Genomic DNA, 27917 nt, shown 5'->3' with positions numbered 1-27917 from the left:
TTATAAAGTGAAGCATATATCTATCAGCAATCCCACTCCCTAGGTCTGCACCCAAAAGAAATGAGACCCTATTTCCACACAAAGATTTACGCAAAAATGTGGAGAGTCTACTCATAATAGCCAAAAGGTGGACACAAGCAGAATGTTCAACAGAACAGACACACAAGCTGTGGGATCACACAGTGAAATGCTACTCAGCAACAAACAAAAAAATTAACTGTACATGCAACGACATGGATTAAACTCAGGAATACTTTCTAAACAGAAAAGCTTCACACACACAGAGTCCACACTGCATGATTCCATTTACGAGAAACTCTGTGTAACTGGAAAAATTAAATTATGGTCAAAACACCACAGTGGTTGCCTCAGGTGAGGCAGGTATATGACTGAGAAGGGACAGGAGAGAACTTTCTGAGGAGATGGAAATCTTCATTTTGACAGGGCTATGAGTTTGTGCACTTCAGTGCATATTATATTTTTATTGAATATCTCAAAAAAAAGTATAAAATTAAGCAAAGAAACAGTAGGAGTGGGAAGATATGGATGAACAAGAATGGTAGGAAGCTGGCAGCTGCTGAAGCTCAGAAACGGGCATATGATGTATATACACTCAGCTGTTTATGTTTTACATAAAAATATTTTTCAAATGTGAAAAGGAATAATTCAACAGGCAATACTGGAGTGGGTAGCCTTTCCCTTCTCCAAGGGATCTTCCCAACCTAGGGATCAAACCCAGGTCTCCCACACTGCAGGCAGATTCTTTACCCGCTGAGTCACAAGGGAAGCCTAAGAATACTGGAGTGGGTATCTCTTTCTATCTCTTTCTCCAGGGGATCTTCCTGACCCAGAGAATCAAACCCGGGACTCCTGCATTGCAGGTGGATTCTTTACCAACTGAGCTATCAAGGAATCCCAATTCAACAGGCATCTGAGAGCAATATGTTTACCGAACAGACCGCAGCGATGGCAAGTTGTCGATCGAAGAGGAGGTCCTAAGGAGTTGAAGAGTGCTGGATTATTTACAGACAAGGAATTCTCAACCAACTTGTGTACTTTCTTTGACTTTGCAGGAGGCACATGATTGCTAGGCTTCTATGAAGAAAAGAGAAGGCAGTATTAAAACTTGGTAAGAATATTCTGTTTTCTTTTATTTGTTAAATACAGATTTGGGATTTCGCTTCTGAGAAGATTAAGCAGATGTACTTTTCCTTACTCTTACCATTAATTATAACTGAACACCTTGGACTTACATGGAAAAACACACAGCAACTCTGAAGGAAGGCAGAAGACAGACGAGCTACCCTGGGGCCCAAAGAAGGACCCAAATGGGGTACTGGAGAAGCCAGAAACACCCAAAGGCACAGACAATAAAAGCCCCAGCAAAAAGTCTGCTTGCTCTCTTTCTTGGCCAAAAGACCAAGAAAGGGGCAGCCCAGCAAGACAGAAAACCTTAATCAGTAACTGCTCTAGACAATCACCACAGAAAAAAACTGTGGTCCCCCTCCCACCAGCAAAGGTAGACTGGTGCAACCTCCACCCGCACCAGGGCACAGGGAGGTGCCCTCTCTCCCACCCGGGGATGTGGGAGAAGGCCAACAGAGCAGGGAGCCAGCACTTCATCCCTGTGGGATCTCCCTGCGTAGGCCGTGTGGAGGGCCTGGACTTTCTCCTGGCAGTAATGAGTGTCCCTCTTACCCCATGAGCACTACCACTGGGGTGGTTAAGAGGAAGCCTGGTGGACAGTCAGGGTTTCCCACCGCCATTCAACAGGAATGCGTGGAGTCTCTCCAGATCCTCCCATCTCCAGTCCCCCCTCCACCCCATGCAAGTAGAGAGGATGTGGTGGGGGGCACGGGGAGGGAGTAAGGACACTAGGGAGCTGAGCTCCCATCCTTGTCCAGCTGAGCACATTCTGGGCCATAAATCATACAGACAATGGTGTACTCTGACTACATGGACTGGCATTAGAGATCAGTAACAGAATGAGAACAGATAAGCTCCACACATTTGGAAACTAGACAATACACTTCTACATAACACATGTACCACTAAGATAGAAATTTATAGCACTAAAGTCACACATTAGAAAAGAGGAAAGTCTTAAATTAATACTGTAAGTTCTCATCTCAAGAACCTAAACAATAAGAATAAAACATGCCCAAAGCAAGCAGAAGGAAGGAAACAATAAAGACAAAAGTAGAACTCAATGAAATTAAAAATAAAACTGGGAGAAAAAAATCAAACAAGACCTGGTTCATTGAAAAGATTAACAAAACTGATAAATCTCCAGCAAGACTAACAATGAAGAAAACAAAGGCAGAAATCATCAATATCAGGAATGAAATAGGTATATATTACCACAGACCATGAAGATACAAAGATGATAACGGAACACTTCAAACAACTCTACATAAATTTCACAATGTGTCAAAAGTGACCAATTCCTGAAAAATCACAAATTATCATAATATGAAATAGATAATTTGAATAACCCTATAAATATTAAGGAAAATGAATAATTTTAAAACTCCCCAAAAAGAAATCTTCAAGCCCAAATGGCTTTTACTATTGGAGACTACCAAATGTTTAAAGAATTTACAGTGATTCTATACACTCTCTATCCCAAAAAACTAGTGTTATCTTGACACTCAAACTATACAAAGACAATAAAAAAGAGAAAATTACAGACAAAACTCATGAAAATGGATACAAAAATCCTTATTCAAAGCAACACTAGATATAATTCAGTGATATATAAAAAACAATTATACATCATGACCAAGTGGTGTTTATTCCAGAAATATGAGATTAGTTAAATTAAAAAAAAATCAATGCAATCTACAAAATTAACAAGCTAAAGGGGAAAAGAATCACAACAGTATCAGTGAATGAAGAAAAAGCATTTAAAAAATTCAATACCTATTCATGATAAAAAAGCTCTCAGCAAAGTAGTAAGAGAGAAAACTTCATCAACTTGATAAAGATCATCTACAAAAATCCTATAGCTAACATTCTCAACAGTGCAAAGACTCAATGCTTTCCCTGTAAGCTTGGAACCAAAGATATCCACTCTCATCACTAGTAACACAGTGCTAGAGTTTTAGCTCACACAATAAGGCAAGAAAAGGAAATAAAAAGCATATATTTTAAAAAGGAAGAAATAAAACTGTCTTTTATTTGCAGATGATATAATTATCTATATAGGAAATCCCAAGCAATCTACAAAAAAATTCCTAGAATAAGTGACTCCTGGAGGGTCACAGGATACAGATAAACATGCAAAATCAACCGTATTTTTACATATTAGCAAAGAAAATGAAGACACATGGAAATAAAATGTATAATTACTCAAAAAAAAAAAAAAACCAGCAACCCACTTAGTTGTAAATCTAAAGCTGTGTAAAACATACATAGCTTATAAACTGAAAACCACAGTGAAAGAAATCAAAGAACATTTAAATGAATTGGAGGACAGATTGTGTTAATTAGAAGATTCAACCCAGCAAGTTCAGTTCAGTTCAGTTACTCAGTTGTGTCCGACTCTTTGCAACCCCATGGACTACAGCATGCCAGGCTTCCCTGTCCATCACCAACTCCCGGAGTTTACTCAAACTCATGTCCATTGAGTCGGTGATGCCATCCAACTATCTCATCCTCTGTTGTCCCCTTCTCCTCCCACCTTCAATCTTTCCTAGCATCAGGGTCTTTTCAAATGAGTCAGTTTTTCACATCAGGTGGCCAAAGGACTGGAGTTTCAGCTTCAACATCAGTCCTTCCAGTGAATATTCAGGACTGATTTCCTTTAGGATGGACTGGTTGGATCTCCTTGCTGTCCAAGGGACTCTCAAGAGTCTTTTCCAACACCACAGTTCAAAAGCATCAATTCTTCAGCGCTCAGCTTTCTTTATAGTCCAAATGTCACATCCATACATGACTACTGGAAAAACCATAGCCTTGACTAAATGGACCTTTGTTGGCAAAGTAATGTCTCTGCTTTTAAATATGCTGTCTAGATTGCAGGCAGATTCTTTACAAGCTGAGCCACAAGGGAAGCCCCAAGCCAGCAAAGGTGGCAATAATTATCAAATTGATAAACAGGCTTAATGAAATTCTATCAAAATTCTAGCAAGATTTTTTTCTAGTTACAAACAAGAGTACTCCGAAATGTAGACTGGAAAGAAAAGAAACAAGACTGGATAAAACTATTTTGAAAGATGAAAGAGAAAATGGGAGGAATCACTGTACCCAACTTCATGACTATCTGTCACAGCTCCAGTGCTGTGTGGTACTGATGCAGGGGAAAGACCCAGAGATCAGCAGAAAAGAACCGCGAATCCAGAACAGACCCACACAAATTAGTCTAGCTAAACTTGTGACAAAAGAGCAAAAACAATTCAGTGGAGGAAAGATAACATTTTCAACAAATGGCGCTGGAGCAACTGGACATCCCTAGCCAAAAAAATTTACCCTCAACCTAAGTCTACTGAGTTGGAATTAACTCAAAATGGACCACACATTTAAATATAAAACTATAAACTTCTTTGGGGGAAAAAAAAAATCCCAAAGTTTCTGGAGCTAAACCAGCAAACAGTTCTTGGACATGACACCAAAATACTCCATAAAATGAAAAAATGGCCAGGATTTAGTTAAAAACTTTTGCTCTGCTAAATACCTTGTTAAGAGAATGAAAAGACAAGTCAGGAACTGGGAGAAAATATTTGGAAATCATATATTTGACAAAGCATTACGCTATGCTACGCTATGCTAAGTCACTTCGGTCGTCTCCGACTGTGTGTGACCCCATAGACGGCAGCCCACCAGGCTTCCCCGTTCCTGGGATTCTCCAAGCAAGAACACTGGAGTGGGTTGCCATTTCCTTCTCCAATGCATGAAAGTGAAAAGAGAAAGTGAAGTCGCTCAGTCGTGTCCGACTTTTAGCGACCCCATGTACTGCAGCCTACTAGGCTCCTCTGTCCATGGGCTTTTCCAGGCAAGAGTACTGGAGTGGGGTGCCATTGCCTTCTCCAGACAAAGCACTAGAATCTGGAATACATCAAGAGCTTTCAAAACTCAGTAGGAAAAAATAAATGAATAAATAAACAATTCAAATTAGAAAATGGACAAAAGACATGAAGAACATTTCACCAAAAAAGACACATGGATGGCAAATAAGCACATGAAAAGATGTTTATCCTTAGCCATCAGGGAAACAAATTAAGATCACAATGAGCCATCAGTAGATAAACATGAAAACAGGGAAACTAAAAATACTAACACTAGCAAACACTGGAGAGGATGCTGGATGGAGAGAATCTGGGTCACTTATATATTCTCGATGGGAATGGAAAATGGTAGAGCCACTCTGCAGAACACTTTGGCAGCTTCTTAAAAACCTAAATATGCAACTACTATATGACCCAGAAACTGCACTCCTGGGCACTTATTCTAAAGCAAAATCAAAAAACTCATGTTCACATAAAACTCTGCACAGGAATGTTTATAGTAGTAGTAGTAGTTATAATAGGCAGAAACTGGCAACAGCCCAGATGTATTTCAGTGGGCCACAGAATTAAATAGGCCTCAGCAATAAAAAGCAATACACTACTCATACCAACAACAGTCGCGGTGAATCTTCAGAGAATCACAATGAGTGAAAAAAATTCAATCCCCAAAGGTACAAACTGTATAATACTGTTTGTATAACATCCCATCCTTGAAATGACATTTTGGAAATATGGATTAGATTAACAGCTGCCAGGGGTTAAGAAGAGGGTATGGGGGCAGGAGGGAAGTGGATGTGACCTCAAAAAGGTGCAGAAGGGATCCTTGGAGTGATGGAAATATTGTGTATCTTGACTGTTTTGTTTCATGATCCTGGTTGTTAACGTTACACTGCAGCTCTGTAGTGTGTGACCATAGGGAGCGCTGGGGAAAGGCTACAAAGGATCTCTATAAAGAGTTTATTTTTTTAAAAGATACTAGGCTAAAAATAAAACAGTGTGACCTTGAATATTACCTGCAAATTGAGTAATTCTTTACTAACATAATACAAAAACATGTTTAGAATCTTTTATCCAGAAATGCCAAAGAGAAGAAAATCCACATTAACTTACACTATTTACTTCTTTGGGTGGTGAATTATTTCCAACATTTAATGGTGACACAGAGTTACCTGGGGATATAAAACATAATGCTGAATAAAAGTCAAGTATTAACTTTATTCCTGAAAATGTACAATAACATAATTAGATAATATTCAAATAGAGCTATACCATAATAGCCTTAAAGCCACACTATAAATAAGCAACATCCTTCTTTTCCTAATGGAAAATAAGAATTTGCCTGGAATTTCCTCTACTAGTGCACCCTGCTCACTGTGAACTTTTCTCCATTCACAACGGAAACAGTTACCAGGCTTTCTGAACTGCAGACTCATTTACCCTCTTATAAATTACTGAGGACCTCAAAGAGCTTTTGTCTACATGGTTTATATCTACCAATATTTAGCATTATTAGAAATTAAAACTGGGGATTCCCTGGCAGCTCAGTGGTTAGGACTCCATGTTCTCACTGCTGAGGGCCCGAGTTCAATCCCTGGTAAGTCCTACAAGCCACACGGCACGGCCAAAAAAAAAAAGAAATTAAAACTAAGAAGTAGAAATTAAAACTAAACATTTAAAAATATTTATTAAAAATATCAAATGTATTACATGTTGCCATGATTTTTTAGAAAAAACTGCATTTTCCATAGCAAAAAAAAAAAAAAACCACAATTGTTTGAAGAGTGGCATTATTTTACATTTTTTCACATCTCTTTAATGTTTGGCTTCACCAATGATAGCTGGATTCTCATATCTGCTTTTGAATCCAATCTGTTGTTATATGTTGCTTTAATTGACGTCTCTGAAGAAAATCTGGCCTCACACACGTATCCGGTTACAAACAGGAATAGTATTTCATGGCCTTCTCAGATAACTGTGGATATTTTCCTTTAATTCACACCAAAACTTAAGTGGTAGTTTAAGGGTTAGTTGCAATATGGAATCTAAAGCTATATCAATAAACTTTTAATCTGTTACATTAGAATCCATTGATTTATCTTGCACTTGAAATGGATTTTTATCCATGCATGACTACAAAACACTACACATTGGTTTTTTGGAAAAGACTAAGAAACTCTTGAGTTATGCAGATCTTACAAATGTTGACATATTTCATCAGACAATATAAAAAATCTTAAGTGTTAATATCACTGTGTACCTCAGCAGGAAAATCTTCTAAGTACTGGGAAGCTCTCTAGCTCACAGTGGCAGATACACATTTCCTCAAATTGTATTTTATCATTGCAGGGCACGCGTCAGTCGTGTCCGACTCTGTGCGACCCATAGACGGCAGCCCACCAGGCTCCCCTGTCCCTGGGATTCTCCAGGCAAGAACACTGGAGTGGGTTGCCATTTCCTTCTCCAAGGCATGAAAGTGAAAAGGGAAAGTGAAGTCACTTGGTCATGTCCGACTTCTTCACGACCCCATGGACTGCAGCCTACCAGGCTCCTCTGTCCATGGGATTTTTTCAGGCAAGAGGACTGGAGTGGGGTGCCACTGCCTTCTCCAATTTTATCATTAGCAACAAAATACTGTCAGCTGTTCCCTTTGAAGTGACAGGCCCACTTTGCCCACTTTTGAGAAAATGACTGCCAGATATCCAAGTCTGAATGATCACAGTTTGTCAGTCTTTTCAAGCAAAAATGAAAAATTACAAAAAAGACTCCAAAAAATTTTCCATTCAGCTACAATTCAAACAATTGCACACATGCTTTTCATACTTCAGTAGGCAGCAAAAGTTAGGGGTAATTCTCAATTTATTACACAGACTATTAAAAATACCTGTACCCAAGAGTCAAGACTTATTAATAAATTCGTACTGCCTTATCAAGGGCATTCTTACATAACACTGACATTTCTGGCTTGCTTTTGTCTTAAATGCAAGTGCATGACAATGAAAAACAATGACCCCTAACCCAGGCTGGCACCCCTGCTAAAGACGAGCTAATGAGGTGTCAGAGGCTACCGACCTCTGCTTCTGCACCACCTGCATAAACTCAGCACAGTGAAGAAGAGCCAATAATGTTTTAATATTATTAGGAAATTACTTGTGACCCCAGAGGCCCATGGGCTTCCCTGGTGCCTCTGATGGTAAAGAATCCGCCTGCAATGCAAGAGGCTTGGTTTCAATCCCTGGATCAGGAAGATCCCCAGGAGAAGGGAATGGCTACCTGCTCCAGTATTCTTGAGTGGAGAATTCCTGGACAGAGGAGCCTGGAGGGCTACAGTTCATGGGGTTGCCAAGAGTGGGACACAACTGAGCAACTTTCACTTTTTCAGAGGCCCAAGGGCCAAACTCTGAGAACTACATCACCATATTATAAGGTCTTACCTTACATACATTCACAGAGGCTAAATTCCACCAGGCCCCAGCCTCCTTAAAAAGTAGATTTTTAGAATTAAGACTAAAGGAATGAAACAAATTATTGTCTTAGATACATCTTTATGAACTATTATATGCACAAAATTTGCACGGTATTTCTAGCCTAAGGCCAATCTTTAGAACATTCATAAAAAGCCAGTGTTTCCTTTCTACATTTCTAGTGTATCTCTGGATTAGGTGGAGGTTTGGGGAGAGAAGTTCATTTGTAGACATTTTCTCATGAATCCTTCTGTGATTAACATAACCAAAGTAGCTACTTGGCATCTGGTTTTCCTTTCTAAATTAATATTTACATGCAAATACTGTAAGTTAGCCATTTGGTTGTTCTGTTAATCGGCCCCTGGTGTGTAGTTACAGATACTTTCAGTAAGTCTAAGAAACCATCAGAATCAACTGAATATTAAACCTGCAGTTTGTACTCACCTGTTGGCAATGTCTTCCTGTCTTCCTTGGATCCAGCCATTTCTCCTCCGTTAGGGTGTGAAGATAGTGAACTATCTTCCTGACTAGCCAAAAACTGTTTGGTTTGCTCACAAAGCAAAAAATTGTTCTTTTTATTTCCATTCTCTGGGCTTTTCAACCTGAAATTAGGATGGTTAGGATGTCCTCCAGGACTTCTTAAAGACTCGTGTGATGGAAGCTTGCTTTCATTTTTCTCAAAATTAAATGGCTCTGTCATTTTACAGGTAGATGCCGCCAAAATATTTCTTGACATCATATTAAGCAGCAGTTAAACATTCACAGAAGTCTAAGGGAAGAAATGTATTCAAAAGGCAACTTTTAATTCCAAAAGTAGAAGCACTGCAGGCCCAGGTGGTTTCTTTTTCACAACAGCTCTTTCTCATAAATGACTCCAAAGCAGATGTAACTAACTGTGATACCAAACTGGAGGGAAAAGGGCAGGGCACAACTTTTCAAAGAATGACATAGCCCAAAGACACAACACTGACTGATTAGAATCCAATGGGACCAAGCTGGCGGACAAGACTAGACCTTGATCCTCAGTCAGCAGGTGAAATGACACACCCAGAAGTGCCAAGACAGTTCCAAGGCACTGTTCAAAGGTGGTGGCCCAAATCCTGGAAATCTCCGCCCCTTCCCTAAAACAGATGGAATAATCCTCCCACTCATTAGCATATGAAATTACCCAGCCTATAAAAACTAACCACGCCTATTTTCAGCTCCTCCTCAGTCATGGCCCATACTCTGTGGAGTGTGCTTCTCTCTGTATCCAAATAAACCCACTTCTTTGGATACCTATCACTTTGTCTCTCACCGAATTTTTCTGCGATGAGACATTAAGAACCCGAGCTTCATTTGGTCCTGAAACCAGGTACCATGGGTTTTGACTGGGTTTGAGTCCCAGCCACATGGGTTCAAGTCCCAATCTGAGGTAAACAGTTTCAATACCAAAGCCTGTTCTACAGGCACAAGAAAAGAATGATTCTTTATCATTTAAGTACAAACTCCAAGTTGAACAAAATTCAATAGTGGACAATTCAAGAGACATTAAGCATTACACCTCTGAGTTCCGCATCATTCCTTACTTTAAAAAGCTTCTGGAAACAACAGGGATAGAAAAGGACTATTAGCTCAGTCGGTAAAGAATCTGCCTGCAGTGCAGGAGATCTGGGTTTGATCCCTGGGTCTGGATGATACCCTGGAGAAGGAAATGGCAACCCACTCCAGTATCCTTGCCTGGAAAATCTCATGGACAGAAGAGCCTGGTGGGCTGCAGTCCATGGGGTCGCAAAGAGTTGGGTACGACTGGGCGACTAACACTTACTGACTTACATTTTCTTTTTTAATGTATTTCTGACCTAGAGCCTACAACTCAATGGTGACGTATAACAGAGGGTAGTGTTTAAATCAGGTCATCATCTGCCTGTTGAGCCTTTCAGAATCTGTCTACCCTCTCCTGCTTGTTGCTCTCTATGACCTTGAACCTGGTCCCCAGAATGTCCTTGCTCTCATGCCCCTGGTCAACTCTTTGCTTCCTATTTGCCTCAGCTGATTTCTGTTTGGTTTTTTTTTTTTTTTTTTCCTCAAGTCCTCCATTTCATAATCTCCATTTGGGCTTTATAAATTGTAACCTGCATCTGTTGCTTTTAAAGATTTATCTGTGTGAGTGCTTGGCTGCAAGTAAGATACACATATTGTTGCAGAGAGCCTCTGAGAAACCTCTATCTAGATATTAGGCTGGCTTGTTGTTTTTCTATTACTCCTTGAGATTACTAAGTGCTCAGGGGAAGTTAAAAAAAAAGTGGAGAAACAATCTTATTTTGAAATACTGACCTATAGATTTGTCTTCAGCCTGCAGGCAAAATGTCTGCCTATCTTCCCAAAACAGCTCAGAAAGAAAAAAAAAAAAAAAAGGCCATAGACAGCCCAAACTGGTATGAGTAACAGCTAAATGTTATTTACATTACATTTTACATTTAAAGTCGCTCAGTCGTGTCCGTCTCCTTGCGACCCCATGGACTATACAGTCCATGGAATTCTCCAGGCCAGAATACTGGAGTGGGTAGCCTTTCCCTTCTCTAGGGGATCTTCCCAACCCAGAGATCAAACCCAGGTCTCCGCATTGCAATCCGCATTGTAGGCAGATTCTTTACCAGCTAAGCCATAAGGGAAGCCCAAGAATACTGGGGTGGGTAACGTTGTTTTAAATAGAAGATAAAGAAAGCAGAAAAATTCTCCCCCTTGGTGTCCTAAAACTGCTATCTCTGCTTTAAATCAGGCCTTGTTGTTGTCGTTCAGTTGCTAAGTCGGGTCTGACTCTTTTCGACCACATAGACCATGGCCCATCAGGTTCTTCCATCCTCCACTATCTACCAGAGTTTGCTCAAATTCATGTCCACTGAATGACAACACAGGAAAGATAATGAAATTTTAAAAGAAAAGATATACACAAGCAGACTTCAAGGTGAGGGAACTCTCAGGGAACCAGGTCCTGGAAGATGCCTAACAAGGCCTGCAGATGGGCAGCTGTGCTGGGAGGCAGGTGTCAGGGAAAGCCTGCTGCTGCTGCTGCTAAGTCGCTTCAGTCGTGTCCGACTCTGTGCGACCCCATAGGCGGCAGCCCATCAGGCTCTGCCGTCCCTGGGATTCTCCAGGCAAGAACACTGGAGTGGGTTGCCATTTCCTTCTCCAATGCATTAAAGTGAAAAGTAAAAGTGAAGTCACTCAGTTGTGTCCGACTCTCAGTGATCCCATGGACTGCAGCCTACCAGGTTCCTCCGTCCATAGAAATTTCCAGGCAAGAGTACTGGAGTAGGGTGCCACTGCCTTCTCCACAGGGAAAACCTACCTGTAGCAAAAAGTACACTAAACTGAAGGATCAGGTTGAGAACTACAATGCTGGATGCAGTAAGAGAGAAATACTGTGAAACTACAAAAGGAAAAATAACTTCCAGGGGATACTGGGTGGGGAGATGAACAGTGAGTAACTAGACTCTGTGCAAAAAATATAAAGAACATCCAGTTAAATCATTAGGTCAACTACCACAAGGACAGAAACAGTGTGTAACTTCAAAACCCAACAGAGGGGAAAAATTCCAGTATGATAAAATGATAAATAGAAAACACCAAATAAGATGACCACACCAAGCCCAAGTAACCCAAGTATCAATGATTAAGTCTCAATTAAAAGAGAGATAGACCCAGGGAGAAAAATATCCAGATAGATAATATGCACAAAAGACATACATTAAACAAAATATACGGCAAGCTTGAAAATAAAAGGACTATAACATGTGCTATGCAGATAACCAAAATAAAGTTGGTCTGCTAATGATTAACAGCAAATAAAAGAACCTAAGGTAGAAAATATTCAGATAAAGGGAGATATTTTATACTGATAAAAGAAAACACTCCCAGGAGAGAGAGCAGTGACATAGCCTTGAGACGTATCAATATAAAGTAAAAACTAAGTAAAGAGAAATTCAGCCTCTAAAAGGACACACAAGTTTTAGAAACATATTCAGTTCAGTTCAGTCACTCAGTCGTGTCTGACTCTCTGTGACGCCATGAATTACAGCACGCCAGGCCTCCCTGTCCATCACCAACTCCTGGAGTTCACTCAGACTCACGTCCATCGAGTCAGTGATGCCATCCAGCCATCTCATCCTTTGTCGTCCCCTTCTCCTCCTGCCCCCAATCCCTCCCAGCATCAGAGTCTTTTCCAATGAGTCAACTCTTCGCATGAGGTGGCCAAAGTACTGGAGTTTCAGCTTTAGCATCAGTCCTTCCAAAGAAATCCCAGGGCTGATCTCCTTCAGAATGGACTGGTTGGATCTCCTTGCAGTCCAAGGGACTCTCAAGAGTCTTCTCCAACACCACAGTTCAAAAGCATCTATTCTTTGGCGCTCAGCCTTCTTCACAGTCCAACTCTCACATCCATACATGACCACAGGAAAACCATAGCCTTGACTAGACGGACCTTTGTTGGCAAGTAACGTCTCTGCTTTTGAATATGTTATCTAGGTTGGTCATACCTTTCCTTCCAAGGAGTAAGCGTCTTTTAATTTCATGGCTACAGTCACCATCTGCAGTGATTTGGGAGCCCCAAAAAATAAAGTCTGACACTGTTTCCACTGTTTCCCCATCTATTTCCCATGAAGTGATGGAACTGGATACCATGAGCTTCGTTTTCTGAATGTTGAGCTTTAAGCCAACTTTTTCACTCTCCTCTTTCACTTTCATCAAGAGGCTTTTTATTAGTTCCTCTTCACTTTCTGCCATAAGGGTGGTGTCATCTGCATATCTGAGGTTATTGATATTTCTCCCGGCAATCTTGATTCCAGCTTGTGCTTCTTCCAGCCCAGCGTTTCTCATGATGTACTCTGCATAGAAGTTAAATAAGCAGGGTGACAATATACAGCCTTGATGTACTCCTTTTCCTATTTGGAACCAGTCTGTTGTTCCATATCCAGTTCTAACTGTTGCTTCCTGACCTGCATACAGATTTCTCAAGAGGCAGGTCAGGTGGTCTGGTATTCCCATCTCTTTCAGAATTTTCCACAGTTTATTGTGATCCACACAGTCAAAGGCTTTGGCATAGTCAATAAAACAGAAATAGATGTTTTTCTGGAACTCTCTTGCTTTTTCCATGATCCAGCAGATGTTGGTAATTTGATCTCTGGTTCCTCTGCCTTTTCTAAAACCAGGTTGAACATCAGGAAGTTCACGTATTGCTGAAGCCTGGCTTGGAGAATTTTGAGCATTACTTTACTAGCGTGTGAGATGAGTGCAATTGTGCGGTAGTTTGAGCATTCTTTGGCATTGCCTTTCTTTGGGATTGGAATGAAAACTGACTTTTTCCAGTCCTGTGGCCACTCAACCATCAGTGATAAGATGCATTTTACTACCACAATGAAACTTGATCTAGTAGCGACCAATACAACCAAGAATATTCATTTTTTCCAACATTGAGATATACCAGACTACCAAGTCCACTTCATCTAACTCCAAAAGAAACTAGTACCATACATGCCACGTTCACTCACCACACTATACCAATCTCCATCTCAGAGTTTACTTCCCTGAAAAACCAGCATGCAAAACCCACAGTGGACAATGAAGGGTTTGGGTTTGGTTTTAGTTGTTTTTTTTTTTTCCCGCCGCACCCTGAGGCATGTGGGATCTTAGATCCCCAACCAGGGATCGAACTCATGCCCCTTGCGTTGGGAGCATGAGGTCTCAATCACTGAACTACCAGGGAAGTCCCTGTTTTAGTTTAAAAGTGGTAAAATATTACAAAGGAAATGATGGCAAGCCTGACTATAAGAACAATTAAAAGCTTACAAAAAATAGTAAAGAGATCAGGAAATAAGTATTAACTCAAAGATGACAAATTGGATACCTTTAAAAAGCGGGATAAACAGTAAAGAAACATCGAGACACTGTGGCTGACTGGCCCAAACACCACCTTTCACCTCTGATTTGCCAGCCTGAGTTAGAGACAACATTGGCCATCATCAGAGTTCTCCTGAGTTGAGCTTCTTAGGAAGCTCTGTCCACTTCTGATGAATAGGGACAGATTCAGCTAGCAGGGTCTTTCACTCTTTTCTTCCGGGAACATAGACCTGAGGCCTGAAGATGTACCACCCACATCACAATGAGGAAGCAATAAGCATAATCAAGCAGCACAACTTTAGGACATTAGAGTAGAAAATAACCAGCCTGGTGCCCCTGGCAAAGGCTCTGACTCTAGCTCGGATCAGCCTATGCATAGACTTGCTGTGGCATCAGAAAAATAAACCTTTGGGTTTTCCCTCATTTGCAGCCCAAAGGATACAGATACCAATAAAATAAACGAGCAAGAGGTGTGAACGAAACGCAGAGGATGAAGATTACTTGATTAACATATGGGGTGGGGGGGAACATTCAATCTCACTTTAACAAAAAAATTCAAATGGGAATACCTATGTATCACTTCCTACGCAGCATACATGTAAATAAAACTCAGTGATGAAAGGAATATAAATGAATATGTTCTGTCTGGGAAATAATTTGGAGATTTATATATGCATTTTGTGCCCCTGGCAAAGGCTCTGACTCTAGCTCGGATCAGCCTATGCACAGGCTGTGGCATCAGAAAAATAAACCTTTGGGTTTTCCCTTATTTGCAGCCCAAAGTATACAGATACCAATAAAATAAACAAGCAAGAGGTGTGAACGAAAGGCACAGAGAATGAAGATTACTTGATTAACATATGGGGTGGGGGAGAACATTCAATCTCACTTGTAACAAAAAAATTCAAATGGGAATACCTATGTATCACTTCTTATGCAGCATACATGTAAATAAAACTCAGTGATGAAAGGAATATAAATGAATATGTTCTGTCTGGGAAATAATTTGGAGATTTATATATGCATTTTGTTCTCTTGCATATATGTGTACATATATATATATATGCACATATACATACATAAACATATACATAATATATATTCTTAAAAATGTCCATAGCCACTCACCAGACAAATCTACTTCTAGAAATCATCCCACTGAAATAATTGTAAATATAAAAAAATACAGTATGTATATTCATTTAAAATAGAAAAATAAAAATAAATTAATTAAATAAAATAGAAAAAAGAGAAAGTTAACTGTGATGCCTCTGCTGCTGCTGCTGCTGCTAAGTCACTTCAGTCGTGTCCGACTCTTAGCGACCCCATGGACTGCAGCCCACCAGGCTCCTCCGTCCATGGGACTTTCCAGGCAGGAGTACTGGAGTGGGGTGCCATCGCCTTCTCTGGTGATGCCTCTACTAGATAGGATATTACACTACCATTTAGAATTTTAGTTTTCAGAAACACTGGAAAATATGTTAGAACAGCAAACAAAAAATCAGAAAAACACTGTTATTTAGTACAATAACGGCAAAATAAAAAAGAACAAAACTCCATGTAAAAAAGAAGAGTGAAATACATTAAATTTAAAATTTTAAATAACAGTGGTCTGGGGTGGGTAAGTTGACAAGAAAATCTTTTTCACTATTGTTTTCATTTTACAAATTATATTAAAGGATGAGTTACTTTTATATAAAAAGGTATTTTAAGGGTTAAAATAGCATTGCATGTTCAATTAAACCTTTTTCCTAAAGTGTGGTTAATTTTAAACCAAGTAAAAAATCACAGTAATACTTAAACCACAAAACTAGGGTACAGACAGCTTTTCAAGACACCACCGGGACCCTCAACATACAGTCTTTAACTCCTAAAATAGCATTCCAGCTTTCTCTTTATTCGGTAAGGCTGACAGTCAGTCCACAACTCCTTACTACTCTGTACAGTTACCTAAAGACAGTTATTTTAAGCTGGTGCTGGAACCATGTCTTACTAAAAAATGAACAACAAAAACCCTTCTAATTTCCTGTAGCACCTACTGTGGTGTTTGGTATAAAGAGGCATTCAGAAGATAAGTGTGTGACAAAAACTAGCTAGCATGCCCTATTACACTGTCTTCCTGACAACCTGGACAGGACAGTTAAATTCACTGTCTGAAAATGTCATCTGACCATCCTGAACAGAGAATTATGAGCTTCCCTGGTGGCTCAGAGGTTAAAGCGTCTGCCTGAAATGCGGGAGACCTAGGTTCGATCCCTGGGTTGGGAAGATTCCCTGGAGAAGGAAATGGCAACCCACTCCAGTATTCTTGTCTGGAGAATCCCATGGATGGAGGAGCCTGGTGGGCTACAGTCCATGCGGTTGCAAAGAGTCGGACACGACTGAGCAACTTCACTTTCACTTTCAAACAGAGAATACATCATAGTATGAGATTTATTGAAATTTAATAGCAATAATTCATGTCTTAGCTCAACTCTTCCAAAGTCCAAAAATTAATAAATACATATTGACTTTAGGAAGGATAACAGAATCAGTCTTAGACCTAATGTAAAAAGTTTAGTCTGCTTAGTGAAAGTTGCTCAGTCATGTCTGACTCCTTGCGACCCCACAGACTATACAGTCCATGGAATTCTCCAGGAAAGAATACTGGAGTGGGTAGCCTTTCCCTTCTCCAGGGGATCTTCCCAACCCAGGGACTGAACCCAGGTCTTCCACATTGAAGCAGCAAACAAAGAGGATTTAAGCTTAAAAGAAGCTCCACCTATGGTGGAATCTTTAGGTTAGAATTTAGGTTCACTTGCCTCACCCAATTTAGGAATTTTCATTCCAACCCCCAGGGTAAACAGACATCTAGACCTGTCTTATAACTAGAGGCTTCTAACATCCTTTAATTTTGGACAGCCAACTGTACTGCACACGTCTCTGTAAAAGTATTCTCTTCCCAACTGACCACTGACTCCTGTTCTGATCCCAACCTTTCAAACATCTGAAATGGGCACCACGTCCACTTTCCTCCAGGTCCTTCACCAGCTGAGGATCTGCCAGACCTCCCACAATTTAGCACTTTCTCTGGTTCATGAACAACCCACACACAGACAGGACTCTCCTAAAAGCACAGGATTCCAGATGTGGGCTGACGAATGGTCAACAGGAGAATCGTGCTGTCCCCGACTCTGAAAACCACTTTCGCCCATGCTCCAGCTTTTGGAGGAAGTAGGATTACTGTGAGCACACATACAGAGCCATCTAAAATCTTTTGGAAATCAATTTTTTTTTTAATGTGTAATTATCCTACCACACAACTGCCTTTTTTCTTCTGATTTACAAGTTCTATGAACTTTAACACATATATAGATTTATGTAACCACCACAATTGGGATACACAACAGGCTTTTAAAGCTGAATTTCAACATTACGAAACAACGAGAATGTGCAAGTATCTTCGTTTGGCTTCATCCTGGGTCAATCACGGGGGCATAACTGAATATGGAGTCAATGGGCCCTGTACCATAATGCTGTGCTTCCCAACCTTGGGTTGCAAACTTCCAATATATGTAGGCACAGATATTGCTTTTCAGGTCATAATACCTCGAGGACTGCCTAACCTCACCCAGTTTTAAAGTAAGTAGTTCCTCCATATAAAATCCACTATTTTTTTTTACACGCTACTGGTGATGAACACTAGAAATTTATAATCATCCTCAAATCCACAGTAAATAGTTTAGTTGTTTCCTTAGCCAACACAAGAGGTTAATTAGAAAGATTCCCAAATTTCTTTAAGGAATCACCAATGATGGGAAAAGGAAGAGAGTTCCAGAAAAACATCTATTTCTGCTTTATTGATACGCCAAAGCCTTTGACTGTGTGGATCACAATAAACTGTGGAAAATTCTTCAAGAGATGGAAATACCAGACCACCTGACCTGCCTCTTGAGAAACCTGTGTGCAGGTCAGGAAGCCACAGTTAGAACTGGACATGGAACAACAGACTGGTTCCAAATAGGAAAAGGAGGACGTCAAGGCTGTATATTGTCACCCTGCTTATTTAACTTCTATGCAGAGTACATCATGAGAAATGCTGGGCTGGAAGAAGCACAAGCTGGAATCAAGATTGCCAGGAGAAATATCAATAACCTCAGATATTCAAATGACACCACCCTTATGGCAGAAAGTGAAGAGGAACTAAAGAGCCTTTTGATGAAAGTGCAAGTGGAGAGTGAAAAAGTTGGCTTAAAGCTCAACATTCAGAAAACGAAGATCATAGCATCTGGTCCCATCACTTCATGGGAAATAGATGGGGAAACAGTGGAAACAGTGACAGACTATTTTTGGGGGGCTCCAAAATCACTGCAGATGGTGACTGCAGCCATGAAATTAAAAGACGCTTACTCCTTGGAAGGAAAGTTATGACCAACCTAGATAGCATATTCAAAAGCAGAGACATTACTTTGCCAACAAAGGTCTGTCTAGTCAAGGCTATGGTTTTTCCAGTGGTCATGTATGGATGTGAGAGTTGGACTGTGAAGAAAGCTGAGTGCCAAAGAATTGATGCCTTTGAACTGTGGTGTTGGAGAAGACTCTTGAGAGTCCCTTGGACTGCAAGGAGATCCAACCAGTCCATTCTAAAGCAGATCAGTCCTGGGTGTTCTTTGGAAGGACTGATGCTGAAGCTGAAACTCCAATACTTTGGCCACCTCATGCGAAGAGTTGACTCATTGGAAAAGACTCTGATGCTGGGAGGGATTGGGGGCCAGAGGAGAAGGGGACGACAGAGGATGAGATGGCTGGATGGTATCACCAACTCGATGGACATGAGTTTGACTGAACTCCAGGAGTTGGTGATGGACAGGGAGGCCTGGTGTGCTGCGATTCATGGGGTCGCAAAGAGTCAGACGCGAATGAGTGACTGAGCTGAACTGAACTGATGTAATAAAAGAGCAGTGGAATGAAAGTAACTAACTTCTGCAGCTCTATAGGCAAATATAAGGCCTTGGTTTTGTGTTGTCTTTTAGACAACACAAACTGATGGCACAAACTGATATCATTAAGACTGGACACACCTTCAAGGGTAAAAACTTTATTTCCTCAGAATTCTGCAACCCCTCCCCTATGAAGCCAGGAGCATCCCAGGATACACTGCAATCCGTGACATAAGGTCTCTCCTCTCTTCAGGACACCACAGCCAAGAGGTGAGAGTAAATTCACAGTGTGCTGTGCTTAATCGCTCAGTTGTTTCTGACCCTTTGTCAACCTGGACTGCAGCCTGCCAGACTCCTCTGTCCATGGGATTCTCCAGACAAGAATACTGGAGTGGGTTGCCATGTCCTCCTCCAGGGGATCTTCCTAACCCAGGGATGGAAGCATTGCAGGCGGATTCTTTATGGTCTGAGCCACGAGGGAGCTAAATACCAAAAGTGCGTGCAGCAGATAACTCACTTTTCCCCTTTTCTGTTTGCTTTTGTCTTCCTGGTAACCCCTTGCATTCAGAGAGAATGGCTACCCAAAGGAAACATTCAACTTTTCAAGTTCTGAAGCTCAACGGTTCCACAGGAACATGAGCTTTAAAGTCTGTCAGATACAAGTCTGAGCAGTTTCATCTTCTCATTCAGTATGCTAGCTCAGGCAAATCACTTCATCTTTCTAGGATTCAGTGACTGTAAAGTCTAGCCAGCAGCAGTAACTTCCTCATAATATCTAATCATGAGGATTAAACGTGAGGCTATATGTCAACCACCTAGCAACGTGGCAGGTGCTTACTAAACCCATAAAAGGCAGCTATTATTTTTACTTTACTTTTGTAGCACTCCCACACTCAAAGAATTTCTTCTACTCCTGCGGAATTAGTTTGCACCCTGAAGAGAGAAATAATTTGAGAATTCAAGTAGTCCTATTTCTTTATTCCCACAGAGAAGGAAAGAAGACGTGAGAAGGTTTAGTAACTCTCCAAACCCACTAGGACCAGCGCCCTTACACAGTTGAGATGAAAATTCAGGTCATGTTCCTAGGCCTCGCAATTGTGCATTCAATACCCGGATGGCTCAACAAGGCAACCAGAGGCATGTTCCTTAATTCCAGAGGCCAAAAAGACAAGTGTATTTATAGCAGGGCCTGAGTACCAAGAAAAGCGACTGGCACACCGCACACACCTACAGACACGTGTTAAACGAACCAGGGTTGCCTCACCTATATCTAAGCAAATGCTGCAGTGCACCTTCCTTTTACAGGAGGTAGGAAGGGGGCGGGGGGTAAAATCTAAAAAATATTCTTTGCACTATAGCAAGTCAAATTCTCCTAGAAGGAGAAAGGGGTACTTTAAGGGGATGCAAGTGGAGGTTTGCACTCTGGAGAGTCACGCCTGGAAGTATGAACTATTTTCCAAACCTGCTGCAAGTCCCCCCTTACGTCCAAAGTTCAACTCTCACATCTCTCGCCCCTCCCCCCAGTATGGGATCTTCCCCCACCAAAACCTCCCACCCCAGACGTGCCTTCCCCGCCCAAGCTCCCAGGACCTCTCCAACCTTCGATATTCTCTCCACCTCCAGGCCCCTGGTACCCGCTCAACGCCCGACCTCAACGCCCGACCCCAACGTCCAGCGCCCAACGTCCGGCCCCCAACGACCGAAGTCCCGCAGCCTTCATGCAGCCCCTTTCGCTCCCCCGTGCGCATGGGAACCCCGACCTGGAAAAAGGCAAAAGGGCTGTGGATCCGACCCGTCTCTGAAGCCTCGTAGTGGTGGCGGCGTCTGCCCGTGCCAGGAGCCCTGCCGCCCAGTTGCGCACCCTGAGCTCACCTCGCTCCGGACGCCCAGCCGGCTCTCCTGGCGCCAGGGTGGCGCCTGCGCAGTCCACGCCCAAGTGCTCACGCTGCGTCCACGTGCACCCTCCGCGTGCATGCGGAGGCGTGCTCAGGCCCTGGTGGTGCAACTTTGTGGGGGCTGGTACAAAGGCTGCGGGCTCAGGGCAATCCTCTGAGGAAACATAGGTACCTACTGTTCCAGCTTCTAGATAGGAGTCGCTGGAAACTCCAAAGGCAAAGATGCAGACTTTGTCTCCTCAAAGGTCACTTGGGTCATATTAACCACTTAAAGTCTTAAAAAAGGTTTTCAAATCAATCCCTGCTTCTGTGAGCTTGCGGAAAGTAGGTACACGTGATCACAGTTTGCCCTGAGAGCACTTCATTATAGGTTGATGTTGCTCAAAGAAAAACATTTGTAAACTTGACTTTTTAAACGATGACTTTCACAAAAAATTCAGAAGAAAAACGTTACTTGTATGTACCAATCACCCAGTTCCAATAGTATCTATTTAGGTCTGTCTTGTCTGCATCAGTCAGTATCCCACTGATGCAACAGTCTCCCTTGATTGAAGCAAATTCCTACTTGTATACTGTTTTCTTTTTCAGTTCAGTTCAGTCGCTCAGTCGTGTCTGACTCTTTGCGACCCCATGAATTGCAGCACCCCAGGCCTCCCTGTCCATCACCAACTCCCGGAGTTCACTCAAACTCATGTCCATCGAGTTGGTGATGCCATCCAGCCATCTCATCCTCTGTTGTCCCCTTCTCTGGCCCCCAATCCCTCCCAGCATCCGAGTCTTTTCCAATGAGTCAACTCTTCGCATGAGGTGGTCAAAGTACTGGAGTTTCAGCTTCAGCATCAGTCCTTCCAAAGAACACCCAGGACTGATCTGCTTTAGAATGGACTGGTTGGATCTCCTTGCAGTCCAAGGGACTCTCAAGAGTCTTCTCCAACACCACAGTTCAAAAGCATCCATTCTTTGGCGCTCAGCTTTCTTCACAGTCCAACTCTCACATCCATACATGACCACTGGAAAAACCATAGCCTTGACTAGATGGACCTTTGTTGGCAAAGTAATGTCTCTCCTTTTGAATATGCTATCTAGGTTGGTCATAACTTTCCTTCCAAGGAGTAAGTGTCTTTTAATTTCATGTCTGCGGTCACCATCTGCAGTGATTTTGGAGCCCCAAAAAATAAAGTCTGACACTGTTTCCCCATCTATTTCCCATGAAGTGATGGGACCAGATGCCATGATCTTCGTTTTCTGAATGTTGAGCTTTAAGCCAACTTTTTCACTCTCCACTTTCACTTTTATCAAGAGGCTTTTTAGTTCCTCTCCACTTTCTGCCATAAGGGTGGTATCATCTGGATATCTGAGGTTATTGATATTTCTCCTGGCAATCTTGATTCCAGCTTGTGCTTCTTCCAGCCCAGCATTTCTCATGATGTACTCTGTATAGAAGTTAAATAAGCAGGATGACAATATTCAGCCTTGACGTCCTCCTTTTCCTATTTGGAACCAGTCTGTTGTTCCATGTCCAGTTCTAACTGTGGCTTCCTGACCTGCACACAGGTTTCTCAAGAGGCAGGTCAGGTGGTCTGGTATTCCCATCTCTTTCAGAATTTTCCACAGTTTATTGTGTTCCACACAGTCAAAGGCTTTGGCATAGTCAATAAAGCAGAAATAGATGTTTTTCTGGAACTCTTTTGCTTTTTCCATGATCCAGCAGATGTTGGCAATTTGATCTCTGGTTCCTCTGTCTTTTCTAAAACCAGCTTGAACATCTGGAAGTTCACGGTTCACATATTGCTGAAGCCTGGCTTGGAGAATTTTGAGCATTACTTTACTAGTGTGTGAGATGAGTGCAATTGTGCAGTAGTTTAAGCATTCTTGGGCATTGCCTTTCTTTGGGATTGGAATGAAAACTGACCTTTTCCAGTCCTGTGGCCACTGCTGAGTTTTCCAAATTTGCTGGCATATTGAGTGCAGCACTTTCACAGCATCATCATGTTTCAGGATTTGAAACAGCTCAACTGGAATTCCATCACCTCCACTAGCTTTGTTTGTAGTGATGCTTTCTAAGGCCCACTTGACTTCACATTCCAGGATGTCTGGCTCTAGGTGAGTGATCACACCATCTTGATTATCCGGGTCGTGAAGCTCTTTTTTGTACAGTTCTTCTGTGTATTCTTCTCACCTCTTCTTAATATCTTCTGCTTCTGTTAGGTCCATACCATTTCTGTCCTTTATTGAGCCCATCTTTGCATGAAATGTTCCCTTGGTATCTCTAATTTTCTTGAAGAGGTCTCTAGTCTTTCCCATTCTGTTGTTTTCCTCTATTTCTTTGCATTGATCACTGAGGAAGGCTTTCTTATCTCTCCTTGCTATTCTTTGGAACTCTGTATTCAGATGCTTATATCTTTTTCCTTTTCTCCTTTGCTTTTTGCTTCTCTTCTTTTCACAGCTATTTGTAAGGCCTTCCCAGACAGCCATTTTGCTTTTTTCATTTCTTTTCCATGAGGATGGTCTTGATCCCTATCTCCTGTACAATGTCACAAACCTCCATCCATAGTTCATCAGGCACTCTATCAGATCTAGTGCCTTAAATCTATTTCTCACTTCCACTGTATAATCAAAAGGGATTTGATTTAGCTCATACTTGAATGGTCTAGTCGTTTTTCCTACTTTCTTCAATTTAAGATCTTTATTTTTAGAACAGTTTTAGGAGAATAAGTGGATTCAGAAGACTATGGAGAATTCCCACATAAGCTAAATTGTTTCCCCTACAATTAACATCCTAGTAGAATACATCTGTTACAATTAAGGATCCACTAGGACTTCCCTGGTAGCTCAGAGGGTAAAGAAACTGCCTGCAATGTGGAAGACCTAGGTTCCATCCCTGGGTTGGGAAGATCCGCTGGAGAAGGAAAGGGACAACCCATCCCAGTATTCTGCTGGAGAATCCCATGGACAGAGTAGCCTGGCCAGCTACAGTCCATGGGGTTGCAGAGAGTCCGAGGCAACTAAGCACAAGGATCCAATACTCATGCATTATTAGAGTCCATGCTTTATAGAGAATGTTTAAGTTTTTACCTATTGTCCTTTTTCTCAGCACGGGTCCCATTCAGGATAACACATATCATTTAGTTGTCTTGTCTCCTCAGGCAGTTTTTCAGTCCCTGGTTTTGATGGTCTTCATGGCCTCCAGGGGTATTGGTGAGACATTTTTGTAGGATGTCCCACTGATGGAATTTGTCTGATGTTTTCTCATAATAACAGGGTAGTTATTAGAAAGACTACAGAGGTAAAGTGTTATTTCTGTAGCATCACATCAAGCATTCTTTGAACGTGACAGTTGCTATTTTTTGTGATCACCTGGCTAGTATTTGTCAGGTTTCTCTACTATAAAGTTATTCTTTTTTCCCTTCCTTTATGTCGTGAACACACAGTCATTTTGTGCAGTCTACATCTAAACAAAGGGAATTATGTTCCCCTTCTTTAAAAGTAGAGTGCCTACAGAAATCGTTTGAAATTTTTTTGCATGGGAGATTTGTCTCTCCTCTTCAATTTACTAATATATTCAATCATCAGTCAGTTCAGTCACTCAGTTGTGTCCGACTCTTTGTGACCCCATGGACTGCAGCACACCAGGCTTCCCTGTCCATCACCAACTCCCAAAGCTTACTCAAACTCATATCCATCGAGTCAGTGATGCCATCCAACCATCTCATCCTCTGTTGTCACCTTCTCCTCCCGCCTTCATCTTTCCCAGCATCAGGGTCTTTTCCAGTGAGTCAGTTCTTCACATCAGGTGGTCAAAGTATTGGGGTTTCGGCTTCAGCATCAGTCCTTCCAATGAATATTCAGGGCTGATTTCCTTTAGGATAGACTGGTTGGGTCTCCTTGCTGTCCAAGGGACTCTCAAAAGTCTTCTCCAACATCCAAGTTCAAAAGCATCAATTCTTTGGCGCTCAGCTTGCTTTATAGTCCAACTCTCACATGCATACATGACCACTGCAAAAACCATAGCTTTGACTAGACAGACCTTTGTTGGCAAAGTACTATCTCTGCTTTTTAATATGCTGTCTAGGTTGACCATAGCTTTCCTTCCAGGAGTAAGCATCTTTTAATTTCATGGCTGCAGTCATCATCTGCAGTGATTTGGGAGCCCCAAATAATAAAGTCTCTCACTGTTTCCACTTTTCCCCTGTTTCCCCATCTATTTGCCATGAAGTAATGGTACTGGATGCTATAATCTTAGTTTTCTGAATGTTGAGCTTTAAGCCAACTTTTTCACTCTGCTCTTTCACTTTGATCAAGAGGCTCTTTAGTTCTTCACTTTGTGCCATAAGGGTGGTGTCATCTGCATATCTAAGGTTATTGATACTTCTCTTGGCAATCTTGATTCCAGCTTGTGCTTCATCCAGCCCAGCATTTCTCATGATGTATTCTGCATATAAATTAAATAAGCAGGGGGACAATATACAGCCTTGACATACTCCTTTCCCGATTTGGAACCAGTCTGTTGTTCCATGTCCAGTTCTAACGGTTGCTTCTTGACCTGCATACAAACTTCTCAGGAAGCAGGTCAGGTGGTCTGGTATACCCAGTTCTTTCAGAATTTTCCACAGTTTGTTGTGATCCACATAGTCAAAGGTTTTGGCACAGTCAATAAAGCAGAAGTAGATGTTTCAATCATATTCAGTCATACATACATCAATAGAGACTCAGATATTCATTTTATGCTCTGGGTTATAATCCAACACTCCTTTATTTCCTTGCTCAAATTGTTCCAACTTTGACTATTGGCAACTCTTTCAGTTATGTTTTGTTCTTCTTTGACATACCCCCATCAATGTGGGGTTGTTTTTATTTTTTGAAGCATGTTCTTTCTTTCTGGTATATTGTATCTTTACATCCATATATATTTAAGTAGGTATCTTTAAAAGATTTTAACTTCTGAAAAACATCACCCAAATTTATCCCATCTTTAAAAATAATTTCATAATATCATAAAGTTAGTATTTAAAATTTCTGAGGTAGTCGCGAATGACTTTTAATAGGTATGGTCAAATCAGATCCTATATTTGCATTCAGTGATGTATTTTAAAAAGAGATTTCTCTTTTAATCGTTTCATCTTCTTGCAAGTTACACATTGAAGGAATGGCAGTTTTCCTCACAATTTTGTTGATTACATTCTCTCTGGCAAGAACACCTCCCAGGTGGTATTGTGTTCCTCTGTTGATTCACTCAGAAGACACTTAATATCTAGTCATTTCTCTTTGGGGGATATACACTCTAAAGTTTCCAGCCAGCTTTCCATAGGATTCTGGATTCACTGGTGATCATTATCTAGATACATTATTTCATTGAAAGTGAAAGTGTTAGTCACTCGGTGTCCCACTCTTTGTGACCCCATGGACCGTAGCCCCCGGGGCTCATCTGCCCATGCAATTTTCCACAAGAACACTGGAATGGGTTGCCATTCGCATATCCAAAGGATCTTCCTGATCCAGGGATTGAACCCAGGTCTCCTGCATTGCAGGCAGATTCTTTACCATCTGAGTTACCAGAGAAGTGTTTCCAAAATAATTATAGTCTTTTTCTCTGCATGTGTTACCTGAAAGTCCATAAAGAAGAACTTTCTCATGTCAACTATTTGAGATTCAGTTTGTAACAGAAAAGGCAGGATGTTCGATTTTTTTATTAGTTTTCAAAATGTGATGATTTATTGGCATCCTCCAAAGGTGACCAATACCATTTAAAAAAAATCAACACACTCATTAATTTTTAAACAGGTAGATTTGTCTCATTTGCTGTTACTTTTAAACGCTAAAATTGTCTTCTATGGGGAACACCTTTAAATTGGCTCAAATCTTTTTGACACAACTCCTTTGATCTTTACTTTCTGGTATAACCAAAATATCCTAAATTTTCTTGTACATTTCTTGCTTTGTAGATTTAGCCCTTGGGTTCCTAGAGGAGCCTAGGTTACTTTTAGTGGGAAATTACATTTAGAGATGATTGGACAATTGGGGTGTCCATTGGGTTGATCATTATTCTAGACCTTTTCAGTAGACAGCCTTTTTTTTTCTTTTTAATGGAAATGAAATGTACCATGAGTTCATGCCGATATTTCTAATTTCAAATTTACTAATTCATACTGATGTTTCTAAATTCAAATTTAGAATTGCAGTGTTTTTTTACACTTAACTTCTTTGATTTTTATATTTGTATTTCCTTTCTCCAATATTGAAAATCTTGATTCCAAGGATTACATACATGCTTTATACTACTATAGTTCAGAAATAACAGTGTCAATATTACTGCCAATAAGCATACTGAAAAAGCTTAATGTTTCTTTTATATTTTTCCCCTTGGAATAACATCTCAAAAGGAATGCTTGGTGAAACACTCCAGTATTCTTGCTGGGAAATCCCATGGACAGAGAAGCCTGCTGGGCTTGGGCTGCAGTCCATGGGATCTCAGAGTCTGACGCAACTGAGTGACTAAACAACAGGAATGTTTGGTAAATTTATTGCTTAAAAGTCATTTATTTACTGTCACACTTTAACTGCATAATGTGTTTTAACTAATATCTTCATTTAAAGAGGGAGGTGCCATTTCCTGTTGGAAAGAGGAATAGAGTTACACAGTGTTGAATGTTTTTCAAGTGAGACTTTTTGTTTTGGGGGTTTTGTTCTTTCAGTCATGAGTTGTGCAGTAAGAAGCCTTAAGTCAAAGAGCAGCACTAAACTGGGCAGAGTAGGTTTGCA

The 27917-nt window shown here is 41.1% G+C and overlaps 1 protein-coding gene and 1 non-coding gene across 5 annotated transcripts in view; one reads left to right on the top strand and one right to left on the bottom strand.

The window, feature by feature from the left end:
- Positions 1–21383, bottom strand: part of TDRD1 (tudor domain containing 1) — a 56125-nt gene extending 34742 nt beyond the window's left edge. The window contains exons 1-4 of one of the 4 annotated variants that reach the window (XM_025273980.2): positions 21136–21292; positions 8912–9236; positions 6117–6175; positions 951–1095 (exon numbers count right to left, since the gene is read on the bottom strand). In XM_025273980.2, the coding sequence (XP_025129765.1) occupies positions 951–1095; positions 6117–6175; positions 8912–9206 (499 nt within the window). In that variant the 5' untranslated portion in view covers positions 9207–9236; positions 21136–21292. Of the gene's footprint in view, positions 1–950; positions 1096–6116; positions 6176–8911; positions 9237–21023 lie in introns of all 4 variants that reach the window. The other 3 variants (XM_044935006.1, XM_025273979.2, XM_044935007.1) reach the window with 3 other exon arrangements.
- On the top strand, positions 16541–16612 carry TRNAF-GAA. Its single transcript has one exon. It is a non-coding gene; the product is annotated as a tRNA-Phe (tRNA).
- Positions 21384–27917: the final 6534 nt, after the last annotated feature.

This window comes from Bubalus bubalis, chromosome 23 (genome assembly GCF_019923935.1).
Source record: "Bubalus bubalis isolate 160015118507 breed Murrah chromosome 23, NDDB_SH_1, whole genome shotgun sequence".
Lineage (NCBI taxonomy): Eukaryota > Metazoa > Chordata > Mammalia > Artiodactyla > Bovidae > Bubalus > Bubalus bubalis.
This window is presented reverse-complemented; position numbering and strand designations above follow the sequence as displayed.